The 21,154-nt window shown below is 43.5% G+C and overlaps 1 protein-coding gene across 14 annotated transcripts in view; it reads right to left on the bottom strand.

Annotated features, from left to right (window-relative positions):
* Nucleotides 1-21,154, bottom strand: part of nwk (nervous wreck) — a 563,357-nt gene that overhangs the window by 194,745 nt on the left and 347,458 nt on the right. For 13 of the 14 annotated variants that reach the window (XM_070096788.1, XM_070096797.1, XM_070096793.1 and 10 more), the window contains exon 4: nucleotides 4,615-4,700. The exons of the other annotated variant lie outside the window; for it this stretch is intronic. In XM_070096788.1, the coding sequence (XP_069952889.1) occupies nucleotides 4,615-4,700 (86 nt within the window). The remainder of the gene's footprint in view (nucleotides 1-4,614; nucleotides 4,701-21,154) is intronic. 14 annotated transcript variants of the gene reach the window in all.

Below are 21,154 nucleotides of genomic sequence, written 5' to 3'. Positions count from 1 at the left end.
CTGCTCCTTCTATCCTTCCTCAGGAAGGATGTGTGGGTGTGTGGATGTGTGTGTGTGTGTGTGTGTGTGTGTGTGTGTGTGTGTGTGTGTGTGTGTGTGTGTGTGTGTGTGTGTGGATAATCACCTGCACTGTCTCCTTACATCAGCAGCTTAGTACTAATTGATGTTCCCTGCTATCTGCTGCCAACTGACCCATGTCAACTTGACTGACTGTACAAGCGGTGCACGACTCCTGAGTCTTTACAAGAGCTGCACACTGCCTTCAAGTCCTAAAGTTTGGAAATGTACATAACCTCAGCACTTGTAAACTAAATAATATAGAATTTGGCCGTACAGAATGCGAAAAAGACTTGAGAGGTTTGGTAAGCTTATGTAATAAGGCAAAGAGATTACTGGGATTTATATCAAGAAGTATAAACTTTTAGAGAGGGTGTGGTAGGTAAGTTTGGGGTGCCAGGTGTAAATGATAATGGGAGCCCTTTGATTGAACTTTGTATAGAAAGGGGTTTAGTTATAGGTAATACATATTTTAAGAAAAAGAAGATAAATAAGTATACAAGATATGATGTAGGGCGAAATGACAGTAGTTTGTTGGATTATGTATTGGTAGATAAAAGACTGTTGACTAGACTTCAGGATGTACATGTTTATAGAGGGGCCACAGATATATCAGATCACTTTTTAGTTGTAGCTACACAGAGTAAAAGGTAGATGGGATACAAGGAGAACAGAAGCATCAGGGAAGAGACAGGTGAAGGTTTATAAACTAAAAGAGGAGGCAGTTAGGGTAAGATATAAACAGCTATTGGAGGATAGATGGGCTAATGAGAGCATAGGCAATGGGGTCGAAGAGGTATGGGGTAGGTTTAAAAATGTAGTGTTAGAGTGTTCAGCAGAAGTTTGTGGTTACAGGAAAGTGGGTGCAGGAGGGAAGAGGAGCGATTGGTGGAATGATGATGTAAAGAGAGTAGTAAGGGAGAAAAAGTTAGCATATGAGAAGTTTTTACAAAGTAGAAGTGATGCAAGGAGGGAAGAGTATATGGAGAAAAAGAGAGAGAGGTTAAGAGAGTGGTGAAGCAATGTAAAAAGAGAGCAAATGAGAGAGTGGGAGAGATGTTATCACCAAATTTTGTTGAAAATAAGAAAAAGTTTTGGAGTGAGATTAACAAGTTAAGAAAGCCTAGAGAACAAATGGATTTGTCAGTTAAAAATAGGAGAGGAGAGTTATTAAATGGAGAGTTAGAGGTATTGGGAAGATGGAAAGAATATTTTGAAGAATTGTTAAATGTTGATGAAGATAGGGAAGCTGTGATTTCGTGTATAGGGAAAGGAGGAATAACATCTTGTAGGAGTGAGGAAGAGCCAGTTGTGAGTGTGGGGGAAGTTCGTAAGGCAGTAGGTAAAATGAAAGGGGGTAAGGCAGCCGGGATTGATGGGATAAAGATAGAAATGTTAAAAGCAGGTGGGGATATAGTTTTGGAGTGGTTGGTGCTATTATTTAATAAATGTATGGAAGAGGGTAAGGTACCTAGGGATTGGCAGAGAGCATGCATAGTTCCTTTGTAAAAAGGCAAAGGGGACAAAAGAGAGTGCAAAAATTATAGGGGGATAAGTCTGTTGAGTATACCTGGTAAAGTGTATGGTAGAGTTATTATTGAAAGAATTAAGAGTAAGACGGAGAATAGGATAGCAGATGAACAAGGAGGCTTTAGGAAAGGTAGGGGGTGTGTGGACCAGGTGTTTACAGTGAAACATATAAGTGAACAGTATTTAGATAAGGCTAAAGAGGTTTTTGTGGCATTTATGGATTTGGAAAAGGCGTATGACAGGGTGGATAGGGGGGCAATGTGGCAGATGTTGCAGGTGTATGGTGTAGGAGGTAGGTTACTGAAAGCAGTGAAGAGTTTTTACGAGGATAGTGAGGCTCAAGTTAGAGTATGTAGGAAAGAGGGAGATTATTTCCCAGTAAAAGTAGGCCTTAGACAAGGATGTGTGATGTCACCGTGGTTGTTTAATATATTTATAGATGGGGTTGTAAGAGAAGTAAATGCGAGGGTCTTGGCAAGAGGCGTGGAGTTAAAAGATAAAGAATCACACATAAAGTGGGAGTTGTCACAGTTGCTCTTTGCTGATGACACTGTGCTCTTGGGAGATTCTGAAGAGAAGTTGCAGAGGTTGGTGGATGAATTTGGTAGGGTATGCAAAAGAAGAAAATTAAAAGTGAATAAAGGAAAGAGTAAGGTTATGAGGATAACAAAAAGTTTAGGTGATGAAAGATTGGATATCAGATTGGAGGGAGAGAGTATGGAGGAGGTGAATGTATTCAGATATTTGGGAGTGGACGTGTCAGCGGATGGGTCTATGAAAGATGAGGTGAATCGTAGAATTGATGAGGGGAAAAGGGTGAGTGGTGCACTTAGGAGTCTGTGGAGACAAAGAACTTTGTTCTTGGAGGCAAAGAGGGTATTGTATGAGAGTATAGTTTTACCAACGCTCTTATATGCGTGTGAAGCATGGGTGATGAATGTTGCAGCGAGGAGAAGGCTGGAGGCAGTGGAGATGTCATGTCTGAGGGCAATGTGTGGTGTGAATATAATGCAGAGAATTCGTAGTTTGGAAGTTAGGAGGAGGTGCGGGATTACCAAAACTGTTGTCCAGAGGGCTGAGGAAGGGTTGTTGAGGTGGTTCGGACATGTAGAGAGAATGGAGCGAAACAGAATGACTTCAAGAGTGTATCAGTCTGTAGTGGAAGGAAGGCGGGGTAGGGGTCGGCCTAGGAAAGGTTGGAGGGAGGGGGTAAAGGTTTTGTGTGCGAGGGGCTTGGACTTCCAGCAGGCATGCCTGAGCGTGTTTGATAGGAGTGAATGGAGACAAATGGTTTTTAATACTTGACGTGCTGTTGGAGTGTGAGCAAAGTAACATTTATGAAGGGGTTCAGGGAAACCGGCAGGCCGGACTTGAGTCCTGGAGATGGGAAGTACAGTGCCTGCACTCTGAAGGAGGGGTGTTAATGTTGCAGTTTAAAAACTGTAGTGTAAAGGACCCTTCTGGCAAGACAGTGATGGAGTGAATGATGGTGAAAGTTTTTCTTTTTCGGGCTACCCTGCCTTGGTGGGAATCGGCCAGTGTGATAATAAAAAAAATAAAAGTATAAACAGCAAGAGTTCAGAGAATTGCAGATAAATGTCTCAGAAAACTGACAAGCTAATGATTATGCAGCTCAGTTTTGGTCTCCATACTACAGAATGGATATTAATTCGTTAGAGAACATTCAGAGAAGAATGAAAAAATTGATCCATTGCATAAGTAATCGTCAATACGAAGAACGACTGAAATCCCTTAATCTACATTTACTTGTAAGACGAAGACCGAGGGAAGACATGACTGAAGTGTATAAGTGGAAGATGGGCATAAACAAGGGAAATATAAATAAGGTTCTAAGGATATTCCTTCAAGAAAGAACTCGAAACAATCCATTCAAATTGTATAAGTTTATATTTAGAAAGGATATAGGATCACAACAGTGCCATGATCACAAGTGCAAAGAAAATGATAGGATGGATAATGAGAATGTTCAAAACGAGAAATACCAAGCTAATGATGATCCTTTTCAAATCACTTGTTCACTCCAGGCTGGAATACTGCTGTACATTATCATCTCCGTTCAAAGCAGGTGAAACTGCAGATCTAGAGAGTGTACAGAGATCCTTTACTGCATGTGTAAGTTCTAACAAGCACCTGAACTACTGAGAACGCTTGGAAGCACTTGACTTGTACTCGTTGGAACGCAAGAGAGGAATATATCATAATCAACACTTGGAAAAACCTAAAAAGAATTGTCCTGAATCTGCACACAGAAAGTCACTCCCTACGAAAGTAAAAGACTGGGCAGGCGATGCAAAATACCCCCAATTAAAAGTAGGGGCGCCATTGGTACACTAAGAGAAAACACCATAAGTGTCCGGGGCCCAAGACTGTTCAACAGCCTCCCACCAAGCATAAGGGGAATTACCAATAAACCCCTGGCTGCTTTCAAGAGAGAGCTGGACAGATACCTAAAGTCAATGCCGGATCAGCCGGGCTTTGGTTCGTACGTTGGACTACGTGCGGCCATATCGTAGACGTTGAAGAAAGTACACAGCTTGAAGAACAGGTATAACAGTATTCTCTTACGTAACATGTTATAGTAACATATAAAAGCTGATTCAATAGTTTAAGTAGGGGACCCAAGAGCTGCATCCCAATACCCACTAACTCAGTAAGTTAGATAAGTGAGTCCAAGAACTGCAGTCCAACACCCACTAACTCAGTAAGTTAGAGAGGTGGGTCTAAGAGTTGCATCACAACACGCACAGACTCACACAGAAAGAGCTCAAGAAGCAGGCCCAGAAGCTGCATCACAACACCCAAAGTCTCACATAGAAAGAGCAAAAGAGGCAGACCCAAGAGCTGTATCACAACACCCACAGACTCGCATAGAAAGAGCTAAAGAGCCGGACCCAGAAGCTGGATCACAACACCCACCGACTAACCAAGATAATTACAAGTAATCATCTGGGTAAGTAATTAGAAGGGCGAGAGTAAACATAAGGTAAGAGGAGGCAGGATACGTACCAGGCTTCAGAACCATCCTCCAGTCTGATGTCCGGGACACAGGCGATCTTACGATTCTGATAGTTGGCAGCAATCTTACACAGTGCCTGGGGGAGGGAAGAAGAGTGATGATCTTAGTGCTAGTGTGCCAGACTGGTGCACACAATATGGTCAGAAGGTAGAGGAGACATTCACAGGGAGGGGAAAGGGAGATAAAGAAGAGGCAAAAGAGGAGAAGATAAGAGGGAGAAAGGAAAAAAGGAAGATAGAAAGCAAGAGGAAAGGGAAGAAGAGAAAATCAGAGAGGAGAAAACTAGATAAAGACAAGAAAAAGAGGGAGAAAGCAAGAGAGACAATAAAAAACGAGGAGATGCAGAAAAGAGGAAAGAATGGAGACGGAAAAAAAAGAATGAGAAAGACAAAGAGAGAGAGAGAGAGAGAGAGTAAGTACAAGGCCAATATTGTCAAAGTACCACACTTGGATCCACTTCGAGGACAGCGTGAAAAAAGCTTTTATGCCACAAGACGGGCAGAAAGCAGCAACTTCACTCTGGCTGTACCCTTCTCCAGAACATCACTTCATCTGAGATCATTTATCCCCAGGATGACTCGAGTATGGTACACATTCTTATAGCATAATGATGTCAACGAGATAAAGTCAGTTGATCAAATGAAAATGCTGGCTCACATATGGCTCCAACTTCATCCTATTCCCTACTTGTATGTCTCATAGCAATAAAAATGCTTTCAAATGAGCTGATGTAGGTAACAGCTCTTAGCTTGTCAATAAAGTTAGGAATCCTTAACCTGTAATTGGCTTGTCAATAATGCTAGGGATCCTTAACCTTGTCAAACCCTGTGTAAAAAAAAAAAAAAAAAAAAAAAAAAAAGAGACAGAGACAGAGAGGGAGAGAAAGGGAGAGGGGGCAGAGAGAGAGAGAGAGAGAGAGAGAGAGAGAGAGAGAGAGAGAGAGAGAGAGAGAGAGAGAGAGAGAGAGAGAGAGAACAAGGATATAAACAGAGACACTAATAACAGGGAGAATATTAATCAATACACTGAATCCTGTCATTAATTCAACTTGAAATCAATACACACACACGACCATATGATATATAACTTGGTTATTAAATTGTTAAGTGGCACAAAATATACCAACACGGTACACAATATATCCATCAATAATATTGTAATGCGGCACATGAATATACAACACTAAATATACCAACACACTAAATATACCAACACACTAAATATACCAACACACTAAATATAACAACTGAATATACCAACGAACTGAATATACCGACACACTAAATATACCAACACACTAAATATACCAACACACTAAATATTCCAACATACTAAATATACCAACAAACTGAATATACCAACACAATGAATATACCGACACACTAAATATACCAAGACGCTAAATATATCAAGACACTAAATATACCAACACACTGAATATACCAATACTCTAAATATACCAACACACTAAATATACCAACACACTGAATATACCAACACAATGAATATGCCAACACACTAAATATACCAACAAACTTAATATACCAATAAACTGAATATACCGACAAACTAAATATACCAACACACTAAATATACCAACAAACTGAATATACTAACAAAATGAATATACCAACACACTAAACATATCAAGACACTAAATATCCCAACAAACTGAATATACCAACACACTAAATATACCAACACACTGAATATACCAACATACTGAATATACCAACACACTGAATATACCAACACACTGAATATACCAACACACTGAATATACCAACGCACTGAATATACCAACACACTAAATATACCAACACACTAAATATACAAACACACTGTATACCAACATACTGAACATACCAATACACTAAATATACCAACACACTGAATATACCAACACACTAAATATACCGACACACTAAATATACCAACAAACTGAATACACCAACAAACTGAATACACCAACAAACTGAATACACCAACAAACTGAATACACCAACAAACTGAATACACCAACAAACTGAATACACCAACAAACTGAATACACCAACAAACTGAATACACCAACAAACTGAATACACCAACAAACTGAATACACCAACAAACTGAATACACCAACAAACTGAATACACCAACAAACTGAATACACCAACAAACTGAATACACCAACAAACTGAATACACCAACAAACTGAATACACCAACACACTAAATATACCAACACATTAAATATACCAATATACCAACAAACTGAATATACTAATATACCAACAAATTGAAAATACCAACACTAAATATGCCAAGACACTGAATATACCACTATACCAACACGTTAAATATATCAATATACCAACACAATAAATATACCACCATACCAACACGTTAAATATACCAATATACCAATACATTAAATATACCAACACACTGAATATACCAACACACTAAACTAGTGAAAGTAGGTCAACAAGGAGGACCATTAGTGAAAGTAGGTGAACAAGGACCATTAGTGAAAGTAGGTGAACAAGGACCACTAGCGAAAGTAGGTCAACAAGGACCACTTGTGAAAATAGGTCAACAAGGACCACTAGTGAAAGGTCAACATGGGCCACTGGTGAAAGTAGGTCAACATGGGCCACCAGTGAAAGTAGGTCAACATGGGTCACTAGTGAAAGTAGGTCAACAAGGACCACTAGTAAAAGTAGGTCAACAACGACCACTAGTGAAAGTAGGTCAACATGGGCCACTAGTGAAAGTAGGTCAACAAGGACCACCAGTGAAAGTAGGTCAACATGGTCCACCAGTGAAAGTAGGTCAACATGGGTCACTAGTGAAAGTAGGTCAACAAGGACCACTAGTGAAAGTAAGTCAACAAGGACTACTAGTGAAAGTAGGTCAACAACGACCATTAGTGAAAGTAGGTCAACATGGGCCACTAGTGAAAGCAGGTCAACAAGGACCACTAGTGAAAGTAGGTCAACATGGGCCACTAGTGAAAGTAGTTCAACATGGGCCACTAGTGAAAGTAGGTAACAAGGACCACTAGTGAAAGTAGGTCAACATGGGCCACTAGTGAAAGTAGGTCAACAACGACCACTAGTGAAAGTAGAGTAACAAAGACCACTAGAGAAAGTAGGTGAACAATGATCACTAATGAAAGGACAACAAGGACCACTAGTGAAAGTAGGTCAAGGGCCACTAGTGAAAGTAGGTCAACATGGGCCACTAGTGAAAGTAGGTCAACAAGGACCACTAGTGAAAGTAGGTCAACATGGGCCACTAGTGAAAGTAGGTCAACAACGACCACTAGTGAAAGTAGGTCAACAAGGACCACTAGTGAAAGTAGGTCAACATGGGCCACTAGTGAAAGTAGGTCAACAACGACCACTAGTGAAAGTAGGTCAACAAGGACCACTAGTGAAAGTAGGTCAACAAGGACCACTAGTGAAAGTAGGTCAACAAGGACCACTAGTGAAAGTAGGTCAACAAGGACCACTAGTGAAAGTAGGTCAGCAAGGACCACTATTGAAACTAGGTCAGCAAGGACCACTATTGAAACTAGGTCAACAAGGACCACTAGTGAAAGTAGGTCAACAAGGACCAGTAAAGTCGTAGGGAACATTCTCTGATCAGCAACACTATGTGATCATTGTCAAGACTTCCATTAGTGGGTCCCACCCACATGAATCACTGCGTTCACCTGCTGCACCTCTTTTCTCCATCCTCATGCCTCTCTATAAGATTGGTAAAGCCTGCTGTGGGGGCAAAACGTCTCTCAATAATTAATACCAAGTTATTACACATGTGTCTTATTCATCTTGGTCTACCAGAATGGGAAAGTTGGCCTGCTCTATTGGTCCTCAGTTTTTGTGTACCTAATGAGTTCGCAGATGGAACTCAAAAAGAGCGTAGAATATTACGGCTGCTACACTCCTCATTGATCTTATAATTAAACTTGAGGAGCTGTCTCATCTAGGAACTTATGAAGTGCGCTACCTCTTGATTCTTCTTGCTAACTCCTCTGAAGATACACTATGGTTTGTGAAACACATCGAAGGGCTTAGGCACTTTTGTTTATTGTCACTGTTGTATTTAGTTTCATAGTTACAATCAAACATTTAATTGTGATTTGTACACACAAATCAAGACGAGACTTATTATTACCATCAAGACCATTTATTTCACCACTTGAAATGCATTACAATGACCTTTTACTCTTTGTGTTATGGATTATCTGAAGAAATACAATTCCTTGTCATGACTCTCATTTACTGGATTAATACATCAGTTATTGTTGAAAAAATAGTATAAAATTGGTGGTTTGTTCTGAGAACGAGATTCTTGAGACAAATATACACTGGTACACAGTGGTACACAGTGGTACACAGTGGTTCACAGTGGTACACAGTGGTTCACAGTGGTACACAGTGGTTCACAGTGGTACACAGTGGTACACAGTGGTACACAGTGGTACACAGTGGTACAAAGAGGTACACAGTGGTACACAGTGGTACACAGTGGTACACAGTGGTACACAGTGGTACACAGTGGTACAAAGAGGTACACAGTGGTGCACAGTGGTACACAGTGGTACACAGTGGTACACAGTGGTACACAGTGGTACAAAGAGGTACACAGTGGTACACAGTGGTACACAGTGGTACACAGTGGTACACAGTGGTACAAAGAGGTACACAGTGGTACACAGTGGTACACAGTGGTACACAGTGGTACACAGAGGTACACAGAGGTACACAGTGGTACACAGTGGTACACAGTGGTACACAGTGGTACACAGTGGTACAAAGAGGTACACAGTGGTACACAGTGGTACACAGTGGTACACAGTGGTACACAGTGGTACAAAGAGGTACACAGTGGTACACAGTGGTACACAGAGGTACACAGTGGTACACAGTGGTACACAGTGGTACACAGAGGTACAAAGTGGTACACAGTGGTACACAGTGGTACACAGTGGTACACAGTGGTACACAGTGGTACACAGAGGTACACAGTGGTACACAGTGGTACACAGTGGTACACAGTGGTACACAGAGGTACAGTGGTACACAGTGGTACACAGTGGTACACAGTGGTACACAGAGGTACACAGTGGTACAGTGGTACACAGTGGTACACAGTGGTACACAGAGGTACACAGTGGTACACAGTGGTACACAGTGGTACACAGTGGTACACACTGGGACACACTGGTACACAGAGGTGCACAGTGGTACACAGAGGTACACAGTGGTACACAGTGGTACACAGTGGTACACAGTGGTACACACTGGTACACACTGGGACACACTGGTACACAGAGGTGCACAGTGGTACACAGAGGTACACAGTGGTACACAGTGGTACACAGTGGTACACAGTGGTACACACTGGTACACACTGGGACACACTGGTACACAGAGGTGCACAGTGGTACACAGAGGTACACAGTGGTACACAGAGGTACACAGAGGTACACAGTGCTACACAGTGGTACACAGAGGTACACAGTGGTACACACTGGTACACAGTGGTACACAGTGGTACACAGTGGTACACAGAGGTACACACTGGTACACAGTGGTACACAGAGGTACACAGTGGTACACAGTGGTACACACTGGTACACAGTGGTACACACTGGTACACAGTGGTACAGAGGTACACAGTAGTACACAGTGGTACACAGTGGTACACAGAGGTACACAGTGGTACACAGTGGTACACAGTGGTACACAGTGGTACACAGTGGTACACAGAGGTGCACAGAGGTACACAGAGGTACACAGGGGTACACAGGGGTACACAGTGGTACACACTGGTACACAATGGTACACAGTGGTACACAGAGGTACACAGTGGTACACAGTGGTACACAGTGGTACACAGTGGTACACAGAGGTACACAGTGGTACACAGTGGTACACAGTGGTACACAGTGGTACACACTGGTACACACTGGGACACACTGGTACACAGAGGTGCACAGTGGTACACAGAGGTACACAGTGGTACACAGTGGTACACAGTGGTACACAGTGGTACACACTGGTACACACTGGGACACACTGGTACACAGAGGTGCACAGTGGTACACAGAGGTACACAGTGGTACACAGTGGTACACAGTGGTACACACTGGTACACACTGGGACACACTGGTACACAGAGGTGCACAGTGGTACACAGAGGTACACAGTGGTACACAGAGGTACACAGAGGTACACAGTGCTACACAGTGGTACACAGAGGTACACAGTGGTACACACTGGTACACAGTGGTACACAGTGGTACACAGTGGTACACAGAGGTACACACTGGTACACAGTGGTACACAGAGGTACACAGTGGTACACAGTGGTACACAGTGGTACACACTGGTACACAGTGGTACAGAGGTACACAGTAGTACACAGTGGTACACAGTGGTACACAGAGGTACACAGTGGTACACAGTGGTACACAGTGGTACACAGTGGTACACAGTGGTACACAGAGGTGCACAGAGGTACACAGAGGTACACAGGGGTACACAGTGGTACACAGTGGTACACAATGGTACACAGTGGTACACAGCGGTACACAGTGGTACACAGTGGTACACAGTGGTACACAATGGTACACAGTGGTACACAGTGGTACACAGTGGTAAACAATGGTACACAGTGGTACACAGTGGCACAGTGGTACACAGTGGTACACAGTGGTACACAATGGTACACAATGGTACACAGTGGTACACAATGGTACACAGTGGTACACAGTGGTAAACAGTGGTACACAGTGGTACACAATGGTACACAGTGGCACACAGTGGTACAAAATGGTACACAGAGGTACACAGTGGTACACAGTGGTACACAGTGGTACACAGTGGTACACAGTGGTACACACTGGTACACAGTGGTACACAGTGGTACACAGAGGTACACAGTGGTACACAGTGGTACACAGTGGTACACAGAGGTACACAGTGGTACACAGTGGTACACACTGGTACACAGTGGTACACAGTGGTACACAGTGGTACACAGTGGTACACAGAGGTACACAGTGGTACACAGTGGTACACAGTGGTACACAGGTACACACTGGTACACAGTGGTACACAGAGGTACACAGTGGTACACAGTGGTACACACTGGAACACAGTGGTACACAGTGGTACACACTGGTACACACTGGTACACAGTGGTACAGAGGTACACAGTGGTACACAGTGGTACACAGTGGTACACAGTGGTACACAGAGGTACACAGTGGCACACAGTGGTACACAGTGGTACACAGTGGTACACAGTGGTACACAGTGGTATACAATGGTACACAGTGGTACACAGTGGTACACAATGGTACACAGTGGTACACAATGGTACACAGTGGTACACAGTGGTACACAATGGTACACAATGGTACACAGTGGCACACAGTGGCACACAGTGGTACAAAATGGTACACAGAGGTACACAGTGGTACACAGTGGTACACAGTGGTACACAGTGGTACACAATGGTACACAGAGGTACACAGTGGTACACAATGGTACACAGAGGTACACAGTGGTACACAGTGGTACACAGTGGTGCACAGTGGTACACAGAGGTACACAGTGGTGCACAGTGGCACACAGAGGTACACAGTGGTACGCACTGGTACACAGTGGCACACAGTGGTACACAGAGGTACACAGTGACACACATTGGTACACAGTGGTACACAGTGGTACACAGTGGTACACAGTGGCACACAAAGGTACACAGTGGTACACGGTGGTACACAGTGGTACACAGAGGTACACAGTGGTACACAGTGGTACACAGAGGTACACAGTGGTACACAGTGGTACACAGTGGCACACAGTAGTACACAGAGGTACACAGTGGCACACATTGGTACACATTGGTACACAATGGTACACAGGGGTACACAGTGGCACAGAGGTACACAGTGGTACACAGTGGTACACAGAGGTACACAGTGGTACACAGTGGTACACAGTGGTACACAGTGGCACACAGGTACACAGTGGTACAGTGGTACACAGTGGTACACAGTGGTACACAGAGGTACACAGTGGTACACAGTGGTACACAGAGGTACACAGTGGTACACAGTGGTACACAGAGGTACACAGTGGTACACAGTGGTACACAGAGGTACACACTGGTACACAGTGGTACACAGTGGTACACAGAGGTACAAAGAGGTACACAGTGGTACACAGTGGTACACAGATACACAGTGGTACACAGAGGTACACAGTGGTACACAGAGGTACACATTGGAACACAGAGGTACACAGTGGTACACGGAGGTACACACTGGTACACAGAGGTACACAGTGGTACACAGAGGTACACACTGGTACACAGAGGTACACACTGGTACACAGAGGTACACAGTGGTACACAGTGGTACACAGAGTTACACAGGATACACAGTGGTAAACACTGGTACACAGAGGTACACACTGGTACACAGCTTATACAGTGGTACACAGTGGTACACAGAGTTACACAGTGGTACACAGTGGTATACACTGGTACACAGAGGTACACACTGGTACACAGTGGCATACAGTGGTACACAGTGGTACACAGAAGTACACAGAGGTACACAGAGGTACACAGTGGCACACAGAGATACACACTGGTACACAGAGGTACACAGAGGTACACACTGGTACACAGTGGTACACAGAGGTACACAGTGGTACACAGTAATTCACAGTGGTATGCAGTGGTACACAGGTACACAGTGGTACACAGTGGTGCACAGTGGTACACATTAGTACACAATGGTACACAGGTGCACAGAGGTACACAGTAGTACACGGTGGTACACAGTAGTACTCATTGGTACACAGTGGTACACAGTGGTACTCAGTGGTACTCAGTGGTACTCAGTGGTACACAGAGGTACACAGTAGTACACAGTGGTACACAGGTACACAGTGGCACACAGTGGTACACACAGTGGTACACAGAGGTACTCAGTGGTACACATTGGTGCACAGTGGTACACAGAGGTACACAGTGGTACACCGAGTTACACAGTGGTACACAGAGGTACACAGTGGTACACAGAGGTACACAGTGGTAAACAGTAGTATACAGTGGGCCACAGTGGTACACATTGGTGCACAGTTGTACACAGAGGTACACAGTGGTACAAAGTGGTACACAGTGGTACACAGTGGTACACAGAGGTACACAGTGGTACACAGAGGTACACAGTGGTACATAGTGGTATACAGTGGTACACAGAGGCACAGAGAGGTACACAGTGGTACACAGAGGTACACAGTGGTACACAGTGGTATACAGTGGTACACAGAGGTACACAGAGGTACACAGTTGTACACAGAGGTACACAGTGGTACACAGTGGTACACAGTGGTACACAGAGGTACACAGTGGTACACAGAGGTACACAGTGGTACACAGTGGTACACAGTGGTATACAGTGGTATACAGTGGTACACAGAGGTACACAGAGGTACACAGTGGTACACAGTGGTACACAGTGGTACACAGGTATACAGTGGTACACAGGTACACAGTGGTACACAGTGGTACACAGTGGTACACAGTGGTACACAGTGGTACACAGAGGTACACAGTGGTACACAGTGGTACACAGTGGTACACAGTGGTACACAGAGGTACACAGTGGTACACAGTGGTACACAGTGGTACACAGTGGTACACAGAAGTATACAGATAAAAGAGGTTATTAACCCACAGGGTAAATAGCCCAACTTTTGTCAGTTTTAATATTGATAATAAAGTACTGTTGTCGTGTAATACGAATAATAAAACATTTCATTCATTTCTATATTAATTACTGAAGCAATTGCGCCTTTTTTTTACAGAAATCTAATATTTTAAGATGAGTATAATAATAATAATAAGAGATGAGAGAGAGGAGACAATAATGGCAGTGAATGTTTTCCAGGAGGAGCGACACCGGAAGTAAGAAGTGTCGCAAACACCGGAAGTAAGAAGTGTCGCAAACACCGGAAGTAAGAAGTGTCGCAAACACCGGGAGTAAGAAGTGTCGCAAACACCGGGAGTAAGAAGTGTCGCAAACACCGGAAGTAAGAAGTGTCGCAAACACCGGGAGTAAGAAGTGTCGCAAACACCGGGAGTAAGAAGTGTCGCAAACACCGGGAGTAAGAAGTGCCGCAAACACCGGAAGTAAGAAGTGTCGCAAACACCGGAAGTAAGAAGTGTCGCAAACACCGGAAGTAAGAAGTGTCGCAAACACCGGAAGTAAGAAGTGTCGCAAACACCGGAAGTAAGAAGTGTCGCAAACACCGGGAGTAAGAAGTGTCGTAAACACCGGAAGTAAGAAGTGTCGCAAACACCGGGAGTAAGAAGTGTCGCAAACACCGGAAGTAAGAAGTGTCGCAAACACCGGGAGTAAGAAGTGTCGCAAACACCGGGAGTAAGAAGTGTCGCAAACACCGGGAGTAAGAAGTGTCGCAAACACCGGGAGTAAGAAGTGCCGCAAACACCGGGAGTAAGAAGTGTCGCAAACACCGGAAGTAAGAAGTGTCGCAAACACCGGGAGTAAGAAGTATCGCAAACACCGGGAGTAAGAAGTGTCGCAAACACCGGGAGTAAGAAGTGTCGCAAACACCGGGAGTAAGAAGTGCCGCAGACACCGGGAGTAAGAAGTGTCGCAAACACCGGGAGTAAGAAGTGTCGCAAACACCGGAAGTAAGAAGTGTCGCAAACACCGGGAGTAAGAAGTGTCGCAAACACCGGAAGTAAGAAGTGTCGCAAACACCGGGAGTAAGAAGTGTCGCAAACACCGGGAGTAAGAAGTGTCGCAAACACGGGGAGTAAGAAGTGTCGCAAACACCGGAAGTAAGAAGTGTCGCAAACACCGGAAGAAAGAAGTGTCGCAAACACCGGGAGTAAGAAGTGTCGCAAACACCGGAAGTAAGAAGTGTCGCAAACACCGGGAGTAAGAAGTGTCGCAAACACCGGAAGTAAGAAGTATCGCAAACACCGGAAGTAAGAAGTGTCGCAAACACCGAAAGTAAGAAGTGTCGCAAACACCGGGAGTAAGAAGTGTAGCAAAAACCGGGAGTAAGAAGTGTCGCAAACACCGGAAGTAAGAAGTGTCGCAAACACCGGAAGTAAGAAGTGTCGCAAACACCGGGAGTAAGAAGTGTCGCAAACACCGGAAGTAAGAAGTGTCGCAAACACCGGGAGTAAGAAGTGTCGCAAACGCCGGAAGTAAGAAGTATCGCAAACACCGGAAGTAAGAAGTGTCGCAAACACCGGAAGTAAGAAGTGTCGCAAACACCGGGAGTAAGAAGTGTCGCAAACACCGGAAGTAAGAAGTGTCGCAAACACCGGGAGTAAGAAGTGCCGCAAACACCGGAAGTAAGAAGTGTCGCAAACGCCGGAAGTAAGAAGTGTCGCAAACACCGGGAGTAAGAAGTGTCGCAAACACCGGGAGTAAGAAGTGCCGCAAACACCGGGAGTAAGAAGTGCCACAAACACCGGGAGTAAGAAGTGCCGCAAACACCGGGAGTAAGAAGTGTCACAAACACCGGGAGTAAGAAGTGTCGCAAACACCGGGAGTAAGAAGTGCCGCAAACACCGGGAGTAAGAAGTGCCGCAAACACCGGGAGTAAGAAGTGTCGCAAACACCGGGAGTAAGAAGTGTCGCAAACACCGGGAGTAAGAAGTGTCACAAACACCGGTAGTAAGAAGTGTCGCAAACACCGGAAGTAAGAAGTGTCGCAAACACCGGGAGTAAGAAGTGTCGCAAACACCGGGAGTAAGAAGTGTCGCAAACACCGGAAGTAAGAAGTGTCGCAAACACCGGAAGTAAGAAGTGTCGCAAACACCGGGAGTAAGAAGTGTCGCAAACACCGGGAGTAAGAAGTGTCGCAAACACCGGGAGTAAGAAGTGTCGCAAACACCGGGAGTAAGAAGTGTCGCAAACACCGGGAGTAAGAAGTGTCGCAAACACCGGGAGTAAGAAGTGTCACAAACACCGGGAGTAAGAAGTGTCGCAAACACCGGGAGTAAGAAGTGCCGCAAACACCGGGAGTAAGAAGTGTCGCAAACACCGGGAGTAAGAAGTGTCGCAAACACCGGGAGTAAGAAGTGTCGCAAACACCGGGAGTAAGAAGTGTCGCAAACACCGGGAGTAAGAAGTGTCGCAAACACCGGGAGTAAGAAGTGTCGCAAACACCGGGAGTAAGAAGTGTCGCAAACACCGGGAGTAAGAAGTGTCGCAAACACCGGGAGTAAGAAGTGTCACAAACACCGGGAGTAAGAAGTGTCACAAACACCGGGAGTAAGAAGTGTCGCAAACACTGGGAGTAAGAAGTGTCGCAAACACCGGGAGTAAGAAGTGTCGCAAACACCGGGAGTAAGAAGTGTCGCAAACACCGGGAGTAAGAAGTGTCGCAAACACCGGGAGTAAGAAGTGTCGCAAACACCGGGAGTAAGAAGTGTCGCAAACACCGGGAGTAAGAAGTGTCACAAACACCGGGAGTCAGCAGCAAGTGGACGGAGGTGCCAACCTTTCTTCTCCTTGATGAAGAACCACTAAGGTAAAAACTTACTTTTTATTGACTCTAAGTTCAACAATCTGTAAACCCCAACTATGGCAGTGTATAGATGCCAGAACAAGGTAGATCAAGAGTTTAACCTGGACAAGAAGTATAGAGAGTAACTCCCGACACAACCTCTGAACACGTAAGAAATGACGCAAGAAGAAGCTGTGTGATCGGGACCGTCCAGTATTAAAGCGTATTGTATTAAAATGACGTAAGTCTACAGCTGCATAAGTTACTACAGAGCTAAGTCAGCATCTTGCACAACAAGTTTCAACCTGGTGCAGGAACACTGGCAATGTTCAGGGTGAAATTTGTTGTGTAAGGTTAATTTAGCAACGTTTCACTCTCCAGGAGAGCGAAACATTGCCACAATAAAATGTCACATTAGTAGCACATATGTCCTTTTACCTAACATATTGTCATTAATTCTAGAATTATTACTAAAATTTGTATTATTAAGATGTGGTCGACCTCTTTTAACAATATCTAGATTATAAACAACTGGACATCAAGATATTCCTAGTAAAAGACAGAAAATAGAATGGAAAAAATATGAATATTGTAAACATGTACATATGAGATTTCGCAGAAACAAAAGAATTTTGAGAATATAATAACGGGAACTGGGAGTGAGAAAAGAATGAAAGAAAGAGTTTTTGATAGACAAAGAAAGAAAGTGAGGTGGGTTTCTGCCATATACCGGAAGTCATTATGCACAGGATGACAGGTGAGCTAATACAGTCAACAGTCTCAGGAGACTCGGTATCGATTTTTGTGGGACTCGTTATTGCGAGTCCAAAAGGAATTGAGGAAGGTGTGGGGAAGGGGGCGTGGGAGGGAGGGAGGGAGACAGAGATAGAGATAGAGAGATAGAGAGAGAGATAGAGAGAGAGAAAGAGAGAGAGAGAGAGAGAGAGAGAGAGAGAGAGAGAGAGAGAGAGAGAGAGAGAGAGAGAGAGAGAGAGAGAGAGAGAGAGAGAGAGAGAGAGAGAGGTGTGGAAGAGGGAGAGGAAAGGATTGGGGAAAAGAAGTGATGGGAAATACCTGGAGTATACCTTGAGAGGGTTTCGAGGGTCAACGTCCCCGCGGCTCGGTCTGCGACCAAGCCTCACGGTGGATCATGGCCTGATCAACCAGGCTGTTACTGTTCGCCGCAAGTAAACCGACGTACGAACCACAGCCCGGCTGGTCAGGTACTGACTTTAGGTGCTTGTCCAGCACCTTCTTGAAGACAACCAGGGGTCTAGTGGTAATCCCCCTTGTGTATGCTGGGAGGCAGCTGAAAAGTCTTGGGCCCCTGACACTTATTGTGTTGTCTCTTATCGTGCTAGTGGCGCCCCTGTGCCAATACAGAAAGGTTGAGGTACTGATTACATCGACTCCAGGCTGAGGGACTGATTACCTCAAACTTCTGATCTTCACCATTCTTCTTTGTACTGAACTGATGAAACCACTGTTTGGCGTAAGGTTTATTCACCCAAGATACGTAGGTGTTGCACATGTGTCTAATTTATCAACGTGTAGGTTCTCTGAACCATTTATCTATAGTAGTTTCCTGCACCGCTGTCTTAAGGAATGTACACAGTTGTCATGTGTAGGTCAATGCCTTCAACAGGTTACGTTATAAGTCCTTAATATGGTGTTGTTTATTATACATTTTTATCACTTACATCACAGGTTTGGAAATCTCTGATGTATTAATAATGAAATGGACATTATCTTAGTAACGACGTAAAACTTACCAGAATATCAACTACTGAGACAAGATGTTCGATCTTGCTAATGATGCATTCTTAGTCCTCCACCCCAAATATTTCTACCATCAATCACCTAGCTCCTCCACCATCACCTAGCTCCTCCATCATCACCTAGCTCCTCCACCATCACCTAGCTCCTCCACCATCACCTAGCTCCTCCACCATCACCTAGCTCCTCCACCATCACCTAGCTCCTCCACCATCACCTAGCTCCTCCACCATCACCTAGCTCCTCCACCATCACCTAGCTCCTCCACCATCACTTGCTGTACATTATATATACAGTGTTTTCTAGTCTCTGTATTATATTTTAATAGGAATTGGTTGGTGAAATGTCTCCTTAAAGAATATCCTAGTTATTTTATACATGTTTCTTACATACCTGCCAGTGTTAAAACCTTGTTCCCTCAGCGGGAGAGACAGACAGAGAGAATTATCAAAGATAAATAGTACAAATATCACAATAATCATCCAATTAATTATGACTATAGCTTGTATATTTTATATTCTTTCGGTTTAAAGACTACTGACCACCACGAGGGTCATTAATGCTCACTTTAAGGGTGAAAGTATACTTGCTTGTTGGTAAACATTCACACGCAGCATTAACGTGAACTCTTAGTGCAGAACATCACTTCCTTAACTAAAACATAGTGAAGTGACCTAAAGCTTTCAGAATCAGTAAGGAAATACAGCGCTAGCAAAGTGTGTATGAGGTAATCACGAAATACAGCGCTAGCAAAATCACGCAAAGGTGAGACGCACCCAGGAAGTACACCACTTATCTGTTAAATTCTGTCAAAGATCTTTATTGAATTGACAACCCTGTAGGGGCAGGTGTTTCCGTGGGCGACCTTACAGGTGTTGAACACCCTTGCAACTGTCACCAATGAGTGACATATCTGATCAACTCCACCTCGTTAATGAGTAAACTAGATTCATCTTGTTAGTGCTGAAATAGAGATGAACTGACAAGTTGTTACTGAGTAATTGTGTAACTGGTTCATGATGAGAGAATGATGCGCAAGTCTCCTCGATGTTATAGTTAAAATGCTACAGATATATTAAAGAAAAGTTAAAACCAGCAGATACGGAAGCTTTTGTTTGCAAATAACATTATAAAGCAATAGGAATGAGGAAAATTTTGATGAAAGAGAATGTTCTCAAGGCAGAGTGTTGTGGTCTTGTGGTAAACTCAAGTTAAACACAGGAACTTGCAGAATGTGGAATATAGAGGCTTGAGTGTGTAGCTGTCTTCTGCTGTTGTTGTTGCTGCTGCTGCTACTGCTACTGCTGACGTAGCTCCTACTGATGCTGCTCTTAACGATCATCAGGTTACTACTGTAGATGATGCTGCTACTGTTGCTGTTATTACTGTTCATATTGTTGACATTGTTACTGTTGTTATTACTGTTGCTACTCATCTTTGAAATACTGCCCATCATGATTATGATGCAGTGTGTTTTTTCCTGTTTGAGGTTCCATGAACTTCCCTCCCTCTCTCCCTCCCTCCCTCCCTCCCTCCCTCCCTCCCTCTCTTAACAGTTGCTGGCGACACCACAACAGTGTACACTGTATCACTGACAATGTTTACACAAGTACTGCACTTCTCCACTTTTAAGTTTTCTTCATTTAATCCCAGTTTCTATATCTTCCACTTTCATTTATAATTTATCTATTTTTCCCTATCATCTTTACAATTTCAGATTTTAATATATATATATATATATATATATATATATATATATATATATATATATATATATATATATATAGATAGATAGATAGATAGATAGATAGATATATGTATGTATGTCGTGCCGAATAGGTAAAACTTGTGATTTTGGCTTAAATAGCAACGCTCTTCTTGCCGAATAAGGCAAGCGAAAATTTATGTATGCAATAATTTCGCAAAAATCATTCTGAACCTAAAGAAAAAATATATATTTAATTGTGTTTGTTATTAAATTATTGTAAACTTATCTAAAATATATTTAGTTGGATCAGGCTAAACTAAATTGCGCTTGTTATAATAAGGTTAGGCAAGTTTCTAATGTTCTTTTGGTACAAAATTATTAATTTTTACTTTAACATAAATGAAAAAAATATATCTTTAAACGTGTAAGATAAAATTTAAAAAACACTTAATTTTAAGTGAGTTCTTGCTAACTGACCAAT

This window comes from Cherax quadricarinatus, chromosome 55 (assembly GCF_038502225.1).
Source record: "Cherax quadricarinatus isolate ZL_2023a chromosome 55, ASM3850222v1, whole genome shotgun sequence".
Lineage (NCBI taxonomy): Eukaryota > Metazoa > Arthropoda > Malacostraca > Decapoda > Parastacidae > Cherax > Cherax quadricarinatus.
Note: the sequence above shows the minus strand (reverse complement) of the source record. Positions and strands in the feature narration are given on the sequence as shown.